Below are 21,065 nucleotides of genomic sequence, written 5' to 3'. Positions count from 1 at the left end.
GAACAGGAACATCAGTCTCATTCATGACTTGAGCTAATGTGGAAGCCTTTTTTACTGTTGAAATTGATCTCGCAATTAACAGATTTTCATTATCAGTTGATTTGTCAGGTTCTAAAACACCTTCAAAATTGTCTGGAACAACATCACTTTTCCGACTAGGGACTAATTTCACATTCACTAACACTTCCTGTCGAGGAGCAATAATCCTAGTTTCCTGTACAACAGCAGAACAAGCAGTAGGAAACAGTCGCCATTTTGGCAACAAAGGAATCGTTTTATCCCGTGATGTCAACACGCCCTTATCAGCATCAATAACAATACTGTTAGCTTGAATAAAATTCCAGCCCAGTAAGACAGGATTTGATATATATATCTAGCTACAACGAAATACAGTGAATAGTGTCTTGTTCCTAGTCTTAAGTTAATATCCAATTAACCCAATAATTCTACAGGTTGGTTATTAACAGATGTAGCCATCACATTTAGATTTTTATTCAACTTCCTGGCCTTTAAAATTGGCCGCTAAAATGTATCTAATAAAAGAATAAATATATCTAAAGTGGATTGAAATGAATGTCTGAAGATTTATACAATTTGGGATAAAAAGGAGGAAAAAGTAAACACATGTATGTCTTTGTATAACAATTAACAGTATACACCATCTAAAAGTCTGAATTTTGTCAAGCTGACATATACAGACAAAAATTATGAATCATATTCCATGCCCCTTTTCAGTTATATTTTCAATGAATATTTTTAATATCGTAAATTACATACCACTCGTAAATTCCAATATCGACTTTTTGCCGCATGTTCCTAACCTTAATGAGCAGTATTTTGTTTTATACTCATGACACATGGTATTTCAAATTTATACACACATCGTTTTTATCATTAGACTTTTATTCTTACACACCCGTTGGTGAGAACACATATACGTGCGGTAACATTTTAAAAACATACGACTGGCTGCTATAGGAGATGACCAGGTTACCAATGCCATACCATCCAATTAAAAAAACACGGTCGAATCCAATCTAATTAAAATGATCTCCACTGATTAATTACCTGTGGATCTAACAGCACCCAGTTGGAGCTTCTGTCCAGTTGATTTTTCATTCGACCAATCAAAACCTTACTTGCAAAAAGTTATTTGAAAATAATTTGAAAATATTCGGGATTATGCCGAGGGTATACGAAATGGTTCGGGTGAATTACGAAGTATGCCGGAAACTAATTTCAATATAAAATTTTATATAAAATTCGTTTTAAGACGAAAAAACCCAAAACAAACCGTGACGGTATAGCCATAAAATCTGTTTATACTAGTATACGATCCAAAGTTTATTACTTTACTTTTCACACTGTTTTTTTAATGTTGAAATAGACCAACAAGTTCGCCTATTGCATAAATAGTCTCGCCCGATATTTTTAGAATTTGTATGCTCCCGAATAACGCTATAAAAGGCGAAGTGTAATTGGTCGATATTTAAATTGTTATGTATAGATGAAATGTCACCTGAATATGGGTGTCCACACAGTGCTGTTAGATCTACTGGTAGACCAGTAGAGCTAATGTTAATCAAATTGGGTCGAATCGATCCCTCTGTGACGTACGATTAACCTGAAATTGACTTGTCTGAGACACACTATAAATACGTTAATTTTGAAAGGTGTTTACATTTATTTTTAATCCGTTTTTGTTTCCACGATATTTAAAAAAACTAGAATACTACATTCCTATCCGTTAGATAACATTTATCATACAACTCACTTTTAAGTGTATGCAACTCGATTTCGCTCATTAGATATGTTTTAAAACAACCCATCATAAGACAAATGATATCGAACGGTCATGCATGTAGTATTCTCTATCTATCACAAACTATGATACATAATTATGGTTTCTATTACAGATTGTAAAGGAGGACTGACTTACGGTAATTACTGTGGCAGGCGATGTGCTGATCGTCACTGTCTGAATAAGTCGACATGTGAAGCTAACACTGGATTGTGTGTAGGAGGTTGTCAGCCGGGTTGGAGAAACGTCGATTGTTCAAAAGGTATACAATGTGTCTGTGTGTGTGTGTGTGTGTGTGTGTGCGTGTGTGTGAGTGTGTGGGTGTGTGTGGGTGGGTGGGTGGGTGGGCGGGTGTATGTGTGTGTGTACACGTGTGTGTATGTGTGCGTACATGTGTATGTGTGTGTACAGGGGAAGGATTAGGGGGGTCGACCCCTGTACACACGTCATGTGCAAACAACAGCACGTACACACACACACACACACACACATACACACACACACTTCGCTCGCCAGTCCAGTCGCCCCCTTCCCCGCTAACGATATGCGTGTGTGTGTATGTACGTATGTATTGATGGATGGATGGATGTGTGGAAATGTGGATGGTTCGACCCATATATGTCTGGGTATATGGCTGCCTGAATGCGTGTATGTACATACACGCTTACGCATGCATACAGAAACATGTATGTATTTGCATTATTAAGTATAAAATATATGAACTACACATGTATTAACTTTCAGTTTTCATATAACTTTAGTATTTGAAAACTTGCTAGCAAATAATACCGACTAAATCAATGTAAATTATAGTGTACCTTAATGTGTCTAGAACATTTACAATAATTGTGTTTCTTAATAATATTTTTATATGCTATTGTATGTCTTAAGTAATTTGTTTTCTTTTCAGTTTGTCACTGGCCGGGGTATGGACCGAACTGTTCTCTGTCATGTACAGACAGACACTGTAGCGGACAGTCACGTTGTAATAAGACTGATGGGAAATGTGAACCAGGTTGTCAGACAGGATGGAAGGGTGTCGACTGTACAGGTATATATACCTTGATTTGCAGCTAAATCCTTTTACGGGGCGGGACGTAGCCCAGTGGTAAAGCGCTCGCTTGATGCGCGGTCGGTTTAGGATCGATTCCTGTCGGTGGCCTCATTGGGCTAGTTCTCGTTCCAGCCAGTGTATCACGACTGGTGTAACAAAGGCCATGGTATGTACTATCCTGTCTGTGGGATGGTTCATATAAAAGATCCCTTGCTGCTAATCGAAAAGAGTGGTGACAGCGAGTTTCATCTCTCTATATGTGTGTGGTCCTTAACCATATATCTGATGCCATATAACCGCAAATAATATGTGTTGAGTGCGTCGTTAAATAAAACATTTCCTAAATCCTTTTAATTGAAAACTATGCATTGAGGTAGCCAGGATTTTATATTAGGGGGCCACCCACATTGAGGGGCCAAACACATTATATACGAGTCATGTTATGTGGTGACAGGAACATATATAACGTGATGGGGAAAACAGAATTCTGATTGGTGAGAGTATTGCCCCATGGCCCCCGTCTGGCTACGCCAATGGTTATCTGATTATGTTAATGTAGAGGGTTTATGTGATATAATTTGATAGTCTATTTAGGGTAAATTTTGGAATTGTGGCCACTAATCCTTTTCAGTCCTTCTAAATTAATAATATAGTACAACAATGGTCGAAATGAGTAAATACAATATATGGCCAATCCTCAAAGTCCCGTGTTGGGTACCATAATTTGTCCTATTGGGTTTAAAAAAAATTTAAACACATTTATCTCTATTTTCAGTAGTAGCATATATTAAACGTCTCTTTCATTTCAGTTTTCAAACCATGTTTCTTACAATACACAATATAAGTTCATTTAGTAGGCCTGTATGAATTACAGATTTGGTCAATCAAAGGAGAAATGAATAGGTTAATGCATCTAGTTTTCGTGTAAATCAAGAACAACATTTTGAACTATCTGGTTTACTGGTTTTGTAAGTACATATATCGTTTTATCCACACCACATTACGTATTAACTATGATGCGTGATAAAACATACATTGGCCAATACTGATAGTTCTGTTAAGTATCGTACCTGTTTATCATGAATAGTTGTATAATTAATTTTCGAATTTACATTTACACAAAACATGTATTTATTTAGACCATATTATTTAGTAATAGATGCTGAAGTTTAATATACCAAGTCATGCATTATTGTTTCAGAATGTAATGACAGATATGGTGCAGACTGTAGTCTAGACTGTAGTATGCGACACTGTAAGAACAACAACTCTCTTTGTGATCCCCGGACTGGAGAGTGTGTTGCAGGATGTAAACCTGGGTGGATGAACGCAACCTGTACACAACGTAAGAATATATTTAGATTTAAATATTAAATAAGTGGCATTTGTGGGTGAGTGTTATGATTATTGACACTTTGATAATTAAATCAAGGGGCAAATGCTGTCAAGGAATTATTTTTACTGTATTGTGCCGAATTTCATTCACTACGAGTTTTTTCGTATTCTATTACTGAAGATATAAATTGAAATTTACCATTTTGTTCATAAATATGTTTGGATAACCATATTGCCAATATTATAATAACATTTTGACTATCCGCAATTCACGACGAAGCTTAAGTTTCACGTATATTAACCATCTGTCGATGTCAATACGATGGTGTAGACATATTCTAGCCAAGGAGCTAAACGATTGCTTTAAAGTATATAACATTATTTTGTTAACCATATGACTAAGATGTGTTAATTTCTTAGTAACAGCTTCAGTTATATTAAATATATAGTATGAGATAGATCCTCATTAAATGTTTGTTTCTGATGCTAGTTCCTTTGCCAGTATGCTTAGGTCCTTTATATGATTAAGGAAGAATAAAAAATCCCTTAAAACATGATTTCTGTCTACCCAAGACAGACAAACCGACCACCATGTTTATTCCATGTAGGATAATGTGCTGTATCATATTCCGGTGCATACGACTGGTATATACGACTATATGTCAAAATTACCAAATTCTAGACATCCAATAGCCGATGATTAATAAATCAATGTGTTCTAGTGGCGTCATTAAAGGGACATTCCTGAGTTTGCTGCAATTTTTAAGGTGTTATCGACTAAGAGAGACTTTTTTTAACGATTGTAATTATATATCAAACATATTTTTCTGCATAACATATTAGTGGTTGTATACTAAAAGTGTTTCTGATCGTTCTAATATTTGTACTAGGTTAAATTTCATTTTATTTCTTAAGATATTATTTTTCGTACGTACGAAAGTATTCAATCTGATTAAAATTAGCTCTACTGGGTCTACCAGTAGATCTAACAGCATTGCGTGGACTCCAATGTCCAGGTGACATTTCATCTATAAATAGCAATTTATTTCATTTAATTTTCAACTTATTTTCGTGCTTATGTCCAATTAAGGTTCAAGCACGTTGTTCTGGGCACACACCTCAGCTATCTGGGCTATCTGTCCAGGACAGTGGGTTAGTTGTTAGTTGGTTAGTGGTTAGTGAGAAAGAAGAGGGTGTAGTGGTCTTACACCTACCCATTGAGTCCTTAAGAACTCGCTCTGGGTTGGAGCCGGTACCGGGCTGCGAACCCTGTACCTACCAGTCTGTAGTCCGATGGCTTAACCCCGACGCTACTGAGGCCAGTAGCAATTTACTGGCAACTCATTTTGCGTGCCCCTATCCACTAAGGTTCAGGCACGCCCACCCCGGATTCAGCCTCTGACTTCGCCAGTGACCGACTCCGGGGCGGGAGGGGGGGGGGGGGGGGGGGAGTGTGTGAGAGAGATGAAGGTGACAATTTTTAATAGTGTGGTAGGACCACTTAAAAATGGGATCACAAAATTAAAAATAATTTGGGGTCTATCATTACATATGTTTATTTATTATATTAATATAATAGCACCATAATTAAAATTAAACCTATAACATTCTATTATTTTATAATATAATTAGTAGGTGCACAATTATAGTTAAATTTTCAATCGGGCAGTTCAAAAATAATATATACTATACTTATATATTTAATAATAGTATTTATACATATATATATATACTCTTCAAAAAAAGAAACGCAAAAGGGTACAAATGGGTTATAACTCCGATTTTATGTTTCCTACCGGTTCATGCTTTGTGAATATAAGGTCATTGCACGTCTCAAACACATTCCCACGGTTACATTCGATAAAACGCAGCTACTGTACAATAAAGTTCCAAAATGTGAATATTCGCAAAAACGCAGCCACGTGCAAACCATGTCACCACTGCACGTGCGTTGTCTGCACGTGCAACATGAACACCGACAGTATAAAAGTGCAGGGTGTTCGCTTGCCTGGCCTCTGTATCTGGCCGACAGTTGACAATCCAGGACATGCCACGTCTCAGTGAACCGCAGAGAAACAATGCCATCGGCCGACTAGACGCAGGCGAATCCAGAACGGCCGTTGCCAGGGCATTCCATGTGTCCCCAAGCACCATCTCCAGACTGTGGGACCGTTACCAGCAACATGGATCAACACGTGACCTCCCTAGATCCGGTCGACCACGGGTCACTACCCCCGGGCAGGACCGCTACATCCGGGTACGCCACCTTCGGGAACGATTGACTACTGCCACCTCCACAGCCGCAGCAATACCAGGTTTGCGCAGGATATCCGACCAGACCGTACGGAACCGCCTACGTGAGGTAGAAATTCGTGCCAGACGTCCAGTTCGAGGTGTCATCTTAACACCACAACACCGTCGACTCCGACTGCAGTGGTGCCAGATTTATCGACAGTGGCCTCAACTGCGATGGAGACAGGTGTGGTTCAGTGACGAGTCCCGATTTCTGCTCCGACGTCATGATGGAAGATGTCGCGTGTATAGGCGTCGTGGTGAACGTTATGCGGCAAACTGCGTGCAGGAAGTGGACAGATTCGGCGGGGGTAGTGTCATGGTGTGGGCAGCCATCTCACACACTGGCAGAACTGACCTGGTCCACGTGCAGGGCAACCTGAATGCACAGGGCTACATTGACCAGATCCTCCGGCCACACATCGTTCCAGTTATGGCCAACGCCAACGCAGTGTTCCAACATGACAACGCCAGGCCTCACACAGCACGTCTCACAACGGCTTTCCTACAGAACAACAACATTAATGTCCTTCCTTGGCCATCGATATCACCGGATTTGAACCCAATTGAGCATCTATGGGACGAGTTGGACCGACGCCTCCGACAGCGACAACCACAGCCCCAGACCCTGCCCGAGCTGGCAGCAGCCTTGCAGGCCGAGTGGGCCACCATCCCCCGGGACGTCATCCGTACTCTGGTTGCTTCAATGGGCAGGCGGTGCCAGGCAGTTGTCAACACACGCGGAGACCACACCCGGTATTGACTCCAGATGACCTTGACCTTGGTGGTGTGTCCTATCACTTACTCACAATGGACTAGAGTGAATTGTGAACAATCCTGCAACATTTGGTAATTATCGGACTCACCATTCAATAATTAAATCAATTCTCCAAATGTTACGACAATGTGGTTTTGCGTTTCTTCTTTTGAAGAGTATATTATATATATATATATTTTTTTTTTTTTTTTTTTTTTTTTATTATTTAACTTTAGCCCTAGAGGAAAAAGGATTCGCAAAGGGGGGAACCCAGCGTCACCGAGCAGTCCGGCGCTCCAACAGGCGGGGGCCCAATAAGGTAAATCCGGATTTCCATGGGGGGGGGGGGGGCGTTCCGGGGGCGGGGGAGGCCTAACAGGCATCCCTACCGGCCCAAACCGCCAACGCCCTATCGCACCCAAATATGCACCCTACCACGGCGTTCCCCCCCCATCCCCCCCCCCCCCCAGGTTATCCATAGAACACAGATGGGCCGTAATTAGATGAGATGAGTGGTATGAGTATAATGATATATGAGAATAAACCCGCGAGCCGCCGTCTGGTGTGGTTGTGAAACGTATAAGATGTCGTTGTTGTTGTTGATTGACAAGTGGATTGATCCAGTTCTTGGAGTGAGGTGCCCTCGCCGTTCTCCTCAAGCATTCGTGAGCTCTACACCCCAAAGGGTGCGCCACCTAAACGGATGACAAATGTCATTGCTATATAATCCTCGGTGTCACCCAAGTAACCACTTATTCGTTAAGTGGGTGGCTCCGAGTACCGGTCAGGTTTTTTTGTTTGTATATATACAATTGACCGATCAAATTAATACCGCTTAAAACCTGTTTGATAATTAAAAAGAACGGGTACATGTAAATTAAAATAATAATATTTTAAAATGCTAAGAGGGAAGATTTAACAATAATAACTAAATTTATTATAACAATTAATTAAAAATATAATAACTATACCATACTTAATTAAAAACTAAAACACATTCACACCCAGCCATATATTCCGCCTGTGAAGGGCGGCACAGACACTGCCAGGTGTCCGCGCCGCCAAGTCAAGGCGGAAAAAAACAACATTCACGCAACCACTCTCACACTAGGTTCAGATTACACTTTTTGGCCAGCTATAAGCGCGGACCAAATAGAGGACATTTATAACGGGACCGGGTTCTAATTGGTCAGAACCCGGGCCCAGAAAGCCAATCGCCCCAGCACCCAATAATTAATCATTCCAGTAAAGATAACAGTAAAGAGTAGACGTGCTAGCAGCGGCCAGCAGAGAAAGAAGAAAAGTGAAGCGAAAGTTTCCATACGGTTAAGATGTGGGAAGTAATAGAGGGTACCGGACAGGATAATGTCCCAAGGCTACCCACGGCAAGACCCGGCTCTCCGGATATCACCGAATGGCACCTCGGGAACACTCGTGAGCGGCATTCAGCAGTTAAGACAGAAGAAAGAATACACAGTGTGTGTTAGAAGTGAACCGGATCGATATTCGACACTCAGTGTGGAAGGGTGCGTTGCGATTGGCTGAATCTCGATCCCTAGTCGGAGCCGTTTGAGATAAAAAAAAAAAAAAAGCCAGTGTTAAAGAAACAACAGGCGAAAATTGAGCAGCTGCGATTGGCTGGATTTCGATTCCCTCTCTGGAAAAAAAAGAAAGAAAGGAATGTGGATGTTACAACTCTCCAGCCAATCGCCAACATGTGAATGAAGATTATTGTGTATAGGCTGTTCGGTGTTTCTAAAATTGTTTAAAAGGAAAAAGAGGTTTATTAATATAATTAATTAAAAAAAGGAAATAAGCATTTATAATTAAAAAGAGTTAAGATATTATATATAAAAGGAAAGTTATTCGGTTTGTCCACGGGAGGGTAAGGCCAGCGCCGTTACCACCGTGGACAAGGTTTGCCACCAGCCAACTGTCCGCCGCTGTAAGGTGAGTTTAGAATTTTAGCAGGCTCCTGATTGAGTGTAGAATTATAGTCCTCGGACCGCCCTCGACCAAATTTACTTGGTTACCATTTTATGTGCCAGCTACTTGTTATATATTTATTTTAGTGTCATTTACAAAGTTTAAAATAGCCCGTTCCACCTCCTGTTTGAGAGCGGGGGGCGGGTTAAATATTTTAACCGGATTAAATTTAATTTTACATTTATCTATTGTTGTTTTAAGAATATTTCTTTCCTTAATATATTTTTTACAATAAAAAAGGAAGTGTCTTACATTATCTAATTTTTTACAGATAGCACAGAGTGCCGTATTACTTTTTTTAATTTTAAATTGGGTGTCGTTCAGACCAAAAACAACACCAAGGCGCAGTTTAGTAATGATTGTTTCGGTTTTAACATTTAAATAGGTAGGTCTTTTCGAATTAACTTTAGGTTTGATTAGATAGTGCCATAGTCTTGTTTTAATATTCCATTCAGTTTGCCAGAAATTAAGAAATTTTTTATGGGCTATGGCCATAGTTTCATTAAGATTAATATTGATATTAATTTCAATTTTATCTATGTCTAGAGCTTTTTTAGCTAGTAGATCTGCGTTTTCGTTGCCAGAGATGCCGACATGAGCAGGGACCCATTCCAAAGTTATAAATAACCCTTTACTGTTGTTATAATTAATCATATTTATAATTTGCTTAATTAGATAAGAACTCTTGAATTTTAGATTCTGGAGAGCTTGTAGTGAGCTCAGGGAGTCGGATAGTATAAGAAATTTTTTTTTTTGGGGGGGGGGGGGGGTCGAGTAATTAGTGATATTAGTAAGAATCCACTTGAGCGCAGAGTAGATGGCCATCAGTTCAGTAGTAAATACCGAAACGTGGTCAGTCACTCTGGCGTGGTGGGAGCTAGAAATGTTAGGCAAGCTAGGCCTGACACAGAAGGCCATGCCTGCTTTACCAGAAAGTGGGTCCTTGGAGCCATCTGTGTATATATGGATATAGTCAGAATAATAGTCATTTAAAGCTGCTCTAAATATTATATTTTTAAATGGTTCAAATTCTGTTTTTAAAATTTCCTTTCTTAGGAGCAAAGGGACATTCGGCGGTTTAATTAACCAGGGTGGCACCAAGGGGGGGAGAATATTTATCCAGATTAATATCCAAGAGTTCTAAATTAGACACCATTCTGTTATTAAAGTTAACTGCAGAATTAATATTAATGTGTAAATAGTCATCATTATTCGGTTTAATAGTTGCTACAGGATTTAGTGGTACTAGATATTTAGCTTTAAACCAATGTTTAAGACAAAGCTGGGTGCGCCTAACACTGAGAGGGAGAATGTTTAGCTCCACACGCAGACTGTCATTTGGTGTGCCCGGGGAGATTTTGGTTATAATTCTAAGCCCTTTGTTGTATATTGATTCTAACTTATCCAGCTGGAAAAGTGATGCACAGCAGAAGGCTTGGGCACCATATTGTAACCTGGAGACGATAAATGCTTCAAAAATCATTAAAAGAGTATGTCTGTCAGCCCCCCACTTGGTTGCAGATATAACTCTGAGTAAATTAATATAATTATTACATTTTTTAACTACATCTTTTATATGTTCATTAAAAGAAAGTGCTGGGTCAAAAATGACTCCCAGAAATTTAACTGACATTACCTGAGCTATGGGATGATTATCTAGTGTTAAATTAAGTTTATACCGTCTCTTAAAGTTATTATTAGTAAAAAGAATAGCAGAGGTCTTAGATCTTGAGATGGTAACACCCCAGGTTTCAGCCCAATTTTGAAGTATATCTATATCTTTTTGAATATCTATTTTAATCTTTTCTATACACTTTCCAGATCGCCAAAAAGCTGTGAATTCAGCAAATAGACCAATACTAAGCTTAGTGTCCTCATTGGACGAGCCAGTGAGGGCAGTAGCTAGATCATTAATAAAAATACTGAAAAGTGTTGGGGCTATTACAGATCCCTGGGGTATGCCGTTCTCAAGGTTTAGAATATCAGAAAATGTTTCAGTAACATTAACAGTAAAAGATCTGTTGTTAATAAAACGTTCAATAAATGCAAACATAGGCCCTCTAATGCCCATGTTATACACTTTAATTAGTAACCCGTGTCGCCAAACCATATCATAAGCCTTTTCCAGATCAACAAATATTCCGACCACTTTGTCGCCATGACTTAAAGCATTTGCAATTTCAGATTGGAGTCGAAAAAGGTGGTCGGCAGTAGAGTGGTTTTTTCTGAAGCCACTCTGATATATGGTCAAAAGATGATTACTTTCTAAATAATAGCTGAGTCTGGAATTAACCATGGCCTCCATGGTTTTGCAAACACTGGATGTTAGTGAGATGGGACGGTAGTTAGATGGGTTAGTTAAATCTTTCCCTTTCTTGGGGAGGCTGACAACCTCAGCATGTTTCCATGCTAAGGGGAGATAACCCTGTTTCCAGGCTTTATTATAAAGTTCCAGGAAAAGTCTGAGGGTAGCTTCAGGCATATTTTGGAAAAAGAGATAGCTGAATTTATCTGGCCCAGGGGCGGTACCCTTCCTGTGAGCAAAAGCCTCAGTCATCTCCTGGAGGGAAAATGGAATGTTATAATCTATATTATGTTTAGAAAATTTAGCATCCAGGGGGACTTTATAGTTTTTTTCTATATTTTCTTTTATATTAGAAATTTTTTGTGGAAAATTACCATTACTTGAATTTTCTTGAAAGGTTTGTCCAAATATTGTAGCTTTTTGTTGATTAGTGGTATAGAGTTTATTAGCTTTTAATAAGGAAGATTTAGCAAGAGTTTTTCCCTGAATGCGTTTTATTTTTGCCCATACTTCTGTAACCCTGGATTGACTATTTAATGATGAGCAAAATTTATTCCATGAGTCTTTTTTAAGTCTAAACAATTCTTGTGTAACTTTAAATTTACTTTCTTTAAATTTACCTAAATTATCCAGTTTTATCACTGGTATTTCTTACGCATTTTATTTCTGTGTTTAATAATATTAGCTAGATTATCATTCCACCAAGGTACTGAATTATATCTGACTTTAGCGTTTGATATTGGAATAGTTTTATTTGCTATTATTGTAATCTTATCAATCAGATTTTTATTAAATTTATCTATATTATTACTTCTAATATCCTCCGGCCTAAGATTCAAGCATAGCTGATAGAAACCTGGCCAATCTGCTTTATTAAAATTCCATTTTTCTTTAGCTTTAGGTATTTCCCTCCATGTCCCATTTAAGTTATAATATGTAATAATAGGGAGGTGGTCACTATTAAAATCGTTAATGACCTGCCACTCACATTTGGACGCCATCTCCTCTGAGACCATAGTGAGGTCTAGCCAGGTCCAGGAATGGTAGGAGTCAGAAAAAAAGGTTGGAGACCCGTCATTTAAACAAACAGCTTTAACAGTTTCTATAAATTGTTCAATAATAAGCCCCTGTTTATCGTTAGTATTAGATCCCCATAAAGAGTTGCGGCAGTTAAAGTCTCCTAGAATAATTAACTTATTTATTTGTGTTTTAGAAATGGAATCCAAATAGTTATTTATAGTAAGTTTATTGTGTTGGCTGCCTGGGTGAACATAAAAGTTATAAATGTCTATATTCTCGACTCCGCCATACACTAGTGCCCAAGACCTCAATATTATTTTTGGTCTCATTGAGCGGGATGCGGGAGTAGGACATGTCATTCCTGATGAAAGTAGCTATACCTCCTCTAGTAGAAAAATTATTATTATAGAAAAACCCAAAATACCCCGGAATATTAAAGTTTCTAAAATATTTTTTATTTTTATTTTTATCTTGATTGCCATTATCTAGCCAGGTTTCTTGTATGCAAATAGCAAATAACATCTATGGCCGGTTTAGCGTCTACTATATATTTCTTTAATTCGTCTCCATGGTTTAATGATTTAATGCCTTTAGCATTCCACTGGAGAATGGCCAAACCTTTAAATTTATCTATTTTGATTTTAGTTTGTTTGTTAGCGCTGTTGTTGTTATTGTTAATATTATAACTATTATTTACACTATTGTTATTGTTACTGTTATTGTTAAGTTTAGTTAAATATTTGGGTGTAACTTTATTTCTCTTGTCTCCCATAATTGGTTTGAAGCAGTACTAATTATAAGCTCTATTGGTTTATTTAATCTAGTCTATATTATGATGACTAGGCGTGGAGACAGGAGTTGGTTTGGCCATTCTCGGTGCATACCAGTTAAAGCTATTTGTTAGAACGTTTGGGTCTTTAATAGTAATACCAAGATGGTGCGAAAAGGCTAGACAGGCTGAGTGCGTAGCCATTTTAATGGTTTCCTCTTCTAGATTTCCCTTAATAGGTACCCCCAGGGAACCGTCCAGAAACAGCCCCGTTAAAACCCGCAGAAGTTGTTCTGCTGTTATGGGCTGATCTGGGCCGTTGTTTATGTTTCTCATTAAGGGGGGGGGGGGGGGGGGGGGCTTTGTGTAGGCGTTCCCAGCATTAAAATTATTAGTTCTAAGAAGGGGGGGGGGGGGGGGGGGGCGGCTGCCGGTGTGTGTCTTTGACGCTCGACTGGGTTATAAGCCCCCCTTGGCGGGTGGACGGACTCCTCTCTGGGCTTGGAGTTTAATACCCGAATGGCTTCCTGGTGGTGGTGGCACTCCTGGCTATGAGTGTAGTGCTGACCCTTACAGTTGGCACATTTTAATGCATTGGTGCATGGGTTGTCCGTCCCCTGCTTTGGGTGCTTGTAGCAATTTAAATATCGACCAATTACACTTCGCCTTTTATAGCCTTATTCGGGAGCATGCACATTCTAAAAATAACGGGCGAGACTATTTATACAATAGGCGAACTTGTTGGTCTATTTCAACATTGAAAACAAAACAGGGGGAAAAGTTTTGTAATAAACTCTAGATTGTACACTAGTATAAACAGATTTTATGGCTATACCATCACGGTTTTTTTTTCGTCTTGAAACGAATTTTATATAAAATTTTACATTGCAATTAGTTTCCGGCATACTTCGTAATTCACCCGAATCATTTCGAATACCCTCGGCATAATCCCGAATGTTTTCAAATTCTTTTCAAATCATTGGCATAATTTTGCAAGTAAGGTTTTGATTGGTCGAATCAAAGGTCAACTGGACATGAGCACCATCGGGCTGCTGTTAGATCCACATGTAATAGTGGAGCTAATTTTAATTAGATTGGAAATTATTTGAAGACAAAATCCAGTTTGGGCTTCTTACCAATATTAATACGACCAGAAACGCATTGAAAATACAGACACTGATATTCTAAACAAGAAAATATATTTAATATGTAAGTTTAATCGTAGAAATATTTTATTAGTCTGAAACATCTTACAGTGCAACAAACTGAGGAAACACAACAAACTATAACACATTCCGGTGCAGGTCAACTTGAGGTGTCACCAGAGGTTATTAAGGGTTAAGGGGGTACAAATTTAAAGAAACAAGTAAAGTTTCATTTTGTTTCATAAACATTATCGGTACAGTTATACTTTGTTTGTGCAATTATTTATAAACACAAAATGCACAAATAATTAGCTAAACTGTTTTTTTAAATGCTTATTTGCATAATATTGAATGTAAAATTCACTGATAACGTTACTATTTGTCATTTCGACTGATTTTGCGATAGAAAAATGTGGTTTTAAATAGGATGTCGTTATATCATGGAGAGAATCAGAGCGAATAACATTGTTATTCTATATATGTAGGATGATGTTCAGCATCATACTCCTGTGTAGATTAGCTTTGAAAAGGGTGTGGGGGTCAACTATGAAGAAATTGTGTACCCTTGAACTTTAATTACCCCTGTTGACTCCATAAAACAAAAACACACACATTTTCAAAGCTCACCTCCATTGGAATATGATGCAACACATCATCCTAAATGGAAAATAATTGAATAATTGTGATCGTTTTGGCTAATTCAGTGTGTTGGTTGTGGCTATAAGTAATCCCATATAAAAGGCATGTCTGTACAGATACTACTTATGACGAAAATGACAATTTACTGGGTTTTTGTTTTCAAATATGTACCCTTCATTCAATGACCTCTGGTGACCTCACATACTTTTCAGGGTGATCTTCACTAGAATATGACGCAGCAAATCATCCTACATGGAATAACCATGGTTGTTACTTTGATTATCTCTCTGACAGAACGATATCCTATTTGACACCACGGTTTTGGATTGAAAAATTAGCTGAACTGAAAAAAGTGTTAAAATTGATATTTGGTATTGTAGTCCAGTGGTAAAGCGCCCGCTTGATGCGTGGTCGGTTTGTGATCGATCCCTGTCAGTTGGTCCATTCGGCTATTTCTCGTTCCAGCCAGTGCACCACGACTGGTATATCAAAGGACGTGGTATGTACTAACCTGGCTGTGGGTTGGGACAGAAACAAATTCCTTGCTACTAATGGAAACATCTAGCGGGTTTCCTCTCTAACATTACATGTCAAAATTACCAAATAGTTGACATCCAATAGCCGATGATTAATAAATCAATATGCTCCAGTAGTGTCGTTAAACAAAACAAACTTTTGTTTTGAATACTAAGCAAATCAAAATGTTAATGCTACAGTTTGGCTAATTTAGTGTGTTGTTTGTGTTTATAAGTAATTGCACATATAAAGTCTGACTTTGAAGATAATCATTATGAAGATAATGAAATTTGACCTTTTTTCTCCCAAAAAAAATGTACCCACTTGATCTGGTGACCCCCGACATACTTTTTATAGGTGACATCCACTGGAATATGATGCAGCATATTTTGGTACATGGAATAAACATGGTTATCGCTTTGACTCTCGGATAGAACAAAATCCTAACAGTGTGGACTCTGCCTCCAGACAATTAGAATACCAATATCATACCACTTTTAGGCAAACGTAATATTCTTTGATTAATAACCAGAACTGTTCCTAATGTAAACAAACTGAGTAACATGTTTTGGATATCGTAAAATATACTTTATGGTGTGTCCGGTTATATCTTGTATGTCTTATTTAATTGCAGAATGTGCTCAAGGCCGCTATGGGGATGGATGTACACATCTATGTGCAGAAAGAAAATGCTATACTAATGGAACATGTGATTTTCAAACAGGCCAATGTTTTGGTGGATGCCAAGCTGGGTGGGAAGGACACTCGTGCACTAGTGGTGAGTAGGCCTATACACCATTCTCCATTGTTAGTGTGCAAAGTTTTAGTATGACTTGATGTGTTTCTTATTTCATAGACATACTCAATGTCAGCACTATCGTCAGCGCCGTACTGTAGACACTTGGCTTTATTTTGTTTGTATGTTTGTTGTTGTTTCTGTCGGGAAGGTTAGCTTTGTTGTCATTGTTGTTTTTCTGTTTATTTATTGTTTTCGTCTTTTTCAGAATGTGCCGATGGAAAATATGGTATGAACTGTAATGCTACCTGTGGAGAATGTGCAAATGAAATATGCGACAGAGTTACTGGGAATTGCACAAACGGTTGTAGTGATGGATTTGAAGGACACCTGTGCAAGGAACGTGCGTGTTTTTATAAAATAATTCATTTGGAAGGTGTTAATATAATTATTGTGTTAGTTATTTATTAATAATTGCTTGTTATAATTTCTGTTTCTTATTAACTTGACTTAGTTTGAAACAGAATGTGTTCGTTTGGTTTGTTGCAGTTGTATTTGTTGTCATTTGTTTATCCTCCTTTTTAATTGTGTTTTCCATTTGTATAAAAATACTTCAAAACATATATCTGCCATTTACTTTTGGTTGCATAATCATGTACTTGAAGTGACTGTACAAAAGAAAAGAAAAACTCATAGCTCTTTATTGTTTCGTTTTTAAGGTATTATTGCTCCACCTCCAAAGACTGTCTTGATTGCTGGAATTGCTGTTTCCGTCCTGGTGGTGATCCTGTTGGTCGTCATTATAGCGGTTGTTTTGATGAGGTATTCACCTATGTTCTTGTACTTGTCATACACTTACATCTTCCCACAGTCAACGTAGATAAAGCCTTGTCTTCACAGTCTGTTGTACAGATATCCAAGACAAGACAAACACTTTATTCTTATAAACTGCACCGAGTGCAGTATGGAGAAAATATAAACAAAATAAGTTACAAAGTGTTTTCTGTAGTGGTAATGGACATAATATTTAAGTAATATTAACCCGGAAGACTGACCCTCTCAATGACAAATTGCAAATATTTACATAGTTTACACAAAAGTGATTTTTTTGTTGTAGAAAATAACTGATAAAAGGTAATTGCACTTGCTCTGTTGGTATAGTAACTAGGTATATACACATTTCGATCAGTAGATAAAGACGTACATTTAAAAATATAGTGAAACTCATCACCAACATCAGTGTTGCACAAGTCACATATTCTGTTTTCACTCTCAATATTAAACCATCTACCGGTTTCAATAGGAAGTCTGACATTTCCAGTTCTAAATTTACAAAGAATTCTAGCATTTTTTGTTGAGAGTTTCAACAAATAATTTTCTAATTTAAATTCATGCTTGAACATTCTGTAGTTAATACCTTTTGATGAGTCAAATTTATCACTATTCCATTTTTGTAAGTACTGGTCACATAGTATTCGTTTAACTGCATGTTTTAACCACAAAACATCCACCTGTGTACATGAATATATATTACATACACATTCATCTAATATACGTTTTATAAAGGATAACCAAGTACATGGTATAGCATTAACGTTATGGTTATATGATGCCAACATGTATAATATACCAGACAATTTAGATTTTCTACTATTAACAACATTTGCCCAGTATGTAATCATTCTAACTTTAACACTAATAGACAGTGGGTATCTACCTAATTCACCATAAATCATAAAGCTTGGTGTCGACTTATTAACACATAATATATATTTGCAGAACTTGAGGTGTAATCGTTCAATGATATCTAAATTACTGAAGCCCCATATTGCACATCCATATAATAATATAGGTTTTACAATCCTGTCGAACAGGTCTAATTGACAATCGATTGATAAATTGAACTGTCTGCATTTTTGTAATACAGCAAACATAGACTTTGAGGCTCGATTGATTAGATCATTCTTAGCATTTGTGAATGACCCAGATTTACTCAACACAAGCCCAAGGTATTTAACTTCAGTTACGATTTCTAAGTTTTTATTATTATATGTAAATTTATTATTTTTAGTTTTTGAGTTACTTCTTGAAAAAATCAAAATTTTAGTCTTGGCTGCATTAACTTTAAGTCCAGATTCTTATGAGATGGCATTAATTAATTTATCAGTAACTAGAAATATTTTTAAGAGGGTATTTACTTAAAAAGTGGACATAACTTAATATAACCTTAGTGTGCTATGCACAGTGATGTAGATGGAGGTGGGGTATGTGGCCCTTTACCCCAGCAATAGTTTATATATAGTGTGGATCCCGTACCCCCCCCCCCCCCCACACACACACTCCAAACACACTCCAACCCCAATAGGGTAACCCTCTAATACATAATTATGACTACACCATAGTGGTTACTTAAGCCTGGTTTCCACAGATGCAGATTGATGCAGGCCGTCTGTGACTGTGTTCCCATAGAACATACTTTGAACGTAAAATGAAAGGAAAGGAATAGTTCGTTAATGTTTGTTGTTTAACGACACTACTAGAGCGATTAATATATTAATCATCGGCTATTGTATGTCAAATATTTGGTAACACCTCTGTTTGTTGTCTAAGATTAAAATTTCGATATTTGTTAGCTATTGCTAACAACAGAGCAGGATATTTATATATTCTTTCTAGAGAGAGGGCAGCATGTACCATGGCCTTTCATTTACCATAGGAAAGTTAGAGGGGGCTAGTTATCGAATTATTAAACTTGTTTTGTTCTCTTTTAAATGCGGGGTAAAACGTATACAACCACCCACACACCCCTATGTTTTTTGCTGTTTTTTCTTTGAGGGGAGCACTCTTACCCGTTTCCGACGTCTTCTAATTATAAATTCCATAAATCAATAAAATAAAATAAAAAATAAATTTGATAAACACTCGAAAGTAGTGGGAACATTTATTAGCATAAATTATGTATGTAACGAAAACAAATTTCATAATTTAATTTCTGTCAAAATAATGATAGTAAATCAGTATATAGATTAGTAGTAACGATGTTATTGGGGGGTCTTTTTCTTCTTTTTTCAGACGACGGAGAATGTTCAAGGCTGAAAGTCGAGAAGCTATAGACTCTGACGATGCTGTCAAAGGGACTCGTCCAAGAGCTAAAAGAGAAACACGTGAGAAAAACTGTTCTGATAATTATGTTGAAAAGTATTGTAAAGTGAGATTGTGTCTGTTGTTATGTGTTTGTGCGTGTATATGAATGAATTGTATGTATGTGCGTACGTACGTACGTATTTATTTATATTTATGCGCCTTTCACAACTAGCAACATTTTGACAAGCGTAGAAAGCATGCTATATTTGATAACCTCTCCACCTTTTTAAACGTACACTAATAATATGAAGGTTTGTAAGGTCTACTTTTAGCAACATTTTGATTTGTTTTAAAGGTATACTCTGACATTATCTCCTCCCCACCCCCGTTGCGTTGCCGTTTGTACGCACATAAGGAATATCTATGATTGTGAACGACATGTTCATCGTTTGTATTCAGAGGAAAGAAGTGAATACGTCAACGTTGCCTTCACCGCTCGACCTGTACCTGAAGGTATTGAAGCTCCGAAAGACGAGAAACCAGTGAAGGACTCGGCAGTGCGGCTTAGTGTTGCTGATTCCATAGAAGAGTTGGACGAACAAGAAGACGACGATGAGTCACCAGGATCTGTGTACTACAACATTCATCACTTCAACCTTCCTGAGGGCGGATCGCCGGTCGGTGAACTGCCCAGTATTTTAAACAAGATCAGACACCAACCTGGTGGATTTGAAACAGAGTACAAGGTTTGTGTTCAAGCTACAGTCTCGCCGCACCATAACATAGCATCATTTATTAGTTGACAAGCTTAGAACAACGATTATCGTCAGCTGCTATTATACATTAGCTTATTGGTGTTACGGTACAACTATCGATGTAACGTTCCGCATTGGATCTGTTGGGAATGGCAGTCGCAATATATATCGATAAACGATGAACCTGATATTTAGTTATTGACGCAATCATGGTTTTGACAAAATGCCCTTTCAACCCTGCATTGTATAGAAATACAGTTCTGATATCGGAAATTGGTTTCGGTGTTCAGATAAAAAAAAATACAACATCGTCCTGGCTTTCATAAGCATCGGGATATGCCAGAAAAGGGAGGGTTAGTTAATTAATAAATTATCCTTTCAACACGAGACCAACGTATTCTCCCCATCCCAGCCTGTTCTGACGGATATGTTTATGCGAAATAGATGAGGCAATGCAGCCAAAAGTTAAAGATGAATGGGTGCGACTGTAAGAAACGTAATGTGGATGATGTATTCAAAATGGTAAAATGACAAATGTATGAGACACTGCATTTTACGTATGCTTACATTTAATAACATATTAGTTACATTTTTAGACGTAGTAGAGTAAAACTGTTTTGGCTGACAAAAAGCTAGTTATCAATGTGGACATATCAAATGACTGACACAAAGATATCATGCAGCATTTATTTTTACCATTATTATATATTGTACACAATTATTTAATGATACGGTTCTTACATATCACCTTATATCATTAGAAGATAAATATTTAATTTGAATTTCACCGTTCCTGATTTGATCATTATGGTTGTATTTAACAAGGGTGAAAATAATAGTGAAAACGTTTAAATGCTCACCTTGTTAATCC

At 37.6% G+C, this 21,065-nt stretch overlaps 1 protein-coding gene across 1 annotated transcript in view; it reads left to right on the top strand.

The window, feature by feature from the left end:
* The first annotated feature begins 4,072 nt into the window (after positions 1 to 4,072).
* Positions 4,073 to 21,065, top strand: part of LOC121374450 (receptor-type tyrosine-protein phosphatase epsilon-like) — a 33,631-nt gene continuing 16,638 nt past the window's right edge. Inside the window, exons 1-6 of the mRNA XM_041501552.1 lie at positions 4,073 to 4,200; positions 16,254 to 16,397; positions 16,624 to 16,758; positions 17,075 to 17,177; positions 19,428 to 19,519; positions 19,899 to 20,185. Coding sequence (XP_041357486.1) covers positions 4,101 to 4,200; positions 16,254 to 16,397; positions 16,624 to 16,758; positions 17,075 to 17,177; positions 19,428 to 19,519; positions 19,899 to 20,185 — 861 coding nt within the window. The 5' untranslated portion in view covers positions 4,073 to 4,100. The remainder of the gene's footprint in view (positions 4,201 to 16,253; positions 16,398 to 16,623; positions 16,759 to 17,074; positions 17,178 to 19,427; positions 19,520 to 19,898; positions 20,186 to 21,065) is intronic.

This window comes from Gigantopelta aegis, chromosome 6 (assembly GCF_016097555.1).
Source record: "Gigantopelta aegis isolate Gae_Host chromosome 6, Gae_host_genome, whole genome shotgun sequence".
Taxonomy (NCBI): Eukaryota; Metazoa; Mollusca; class Gastropoda; order Neomphalida; family Peltospiridae; genus Gigantopelta; species Gigantopelta aegis.
The sequence above is the reverse complement of the archived record's forward strand: the minus strand, read 5'-3'. Positions and strand labels throughout refer to the sequence as shown.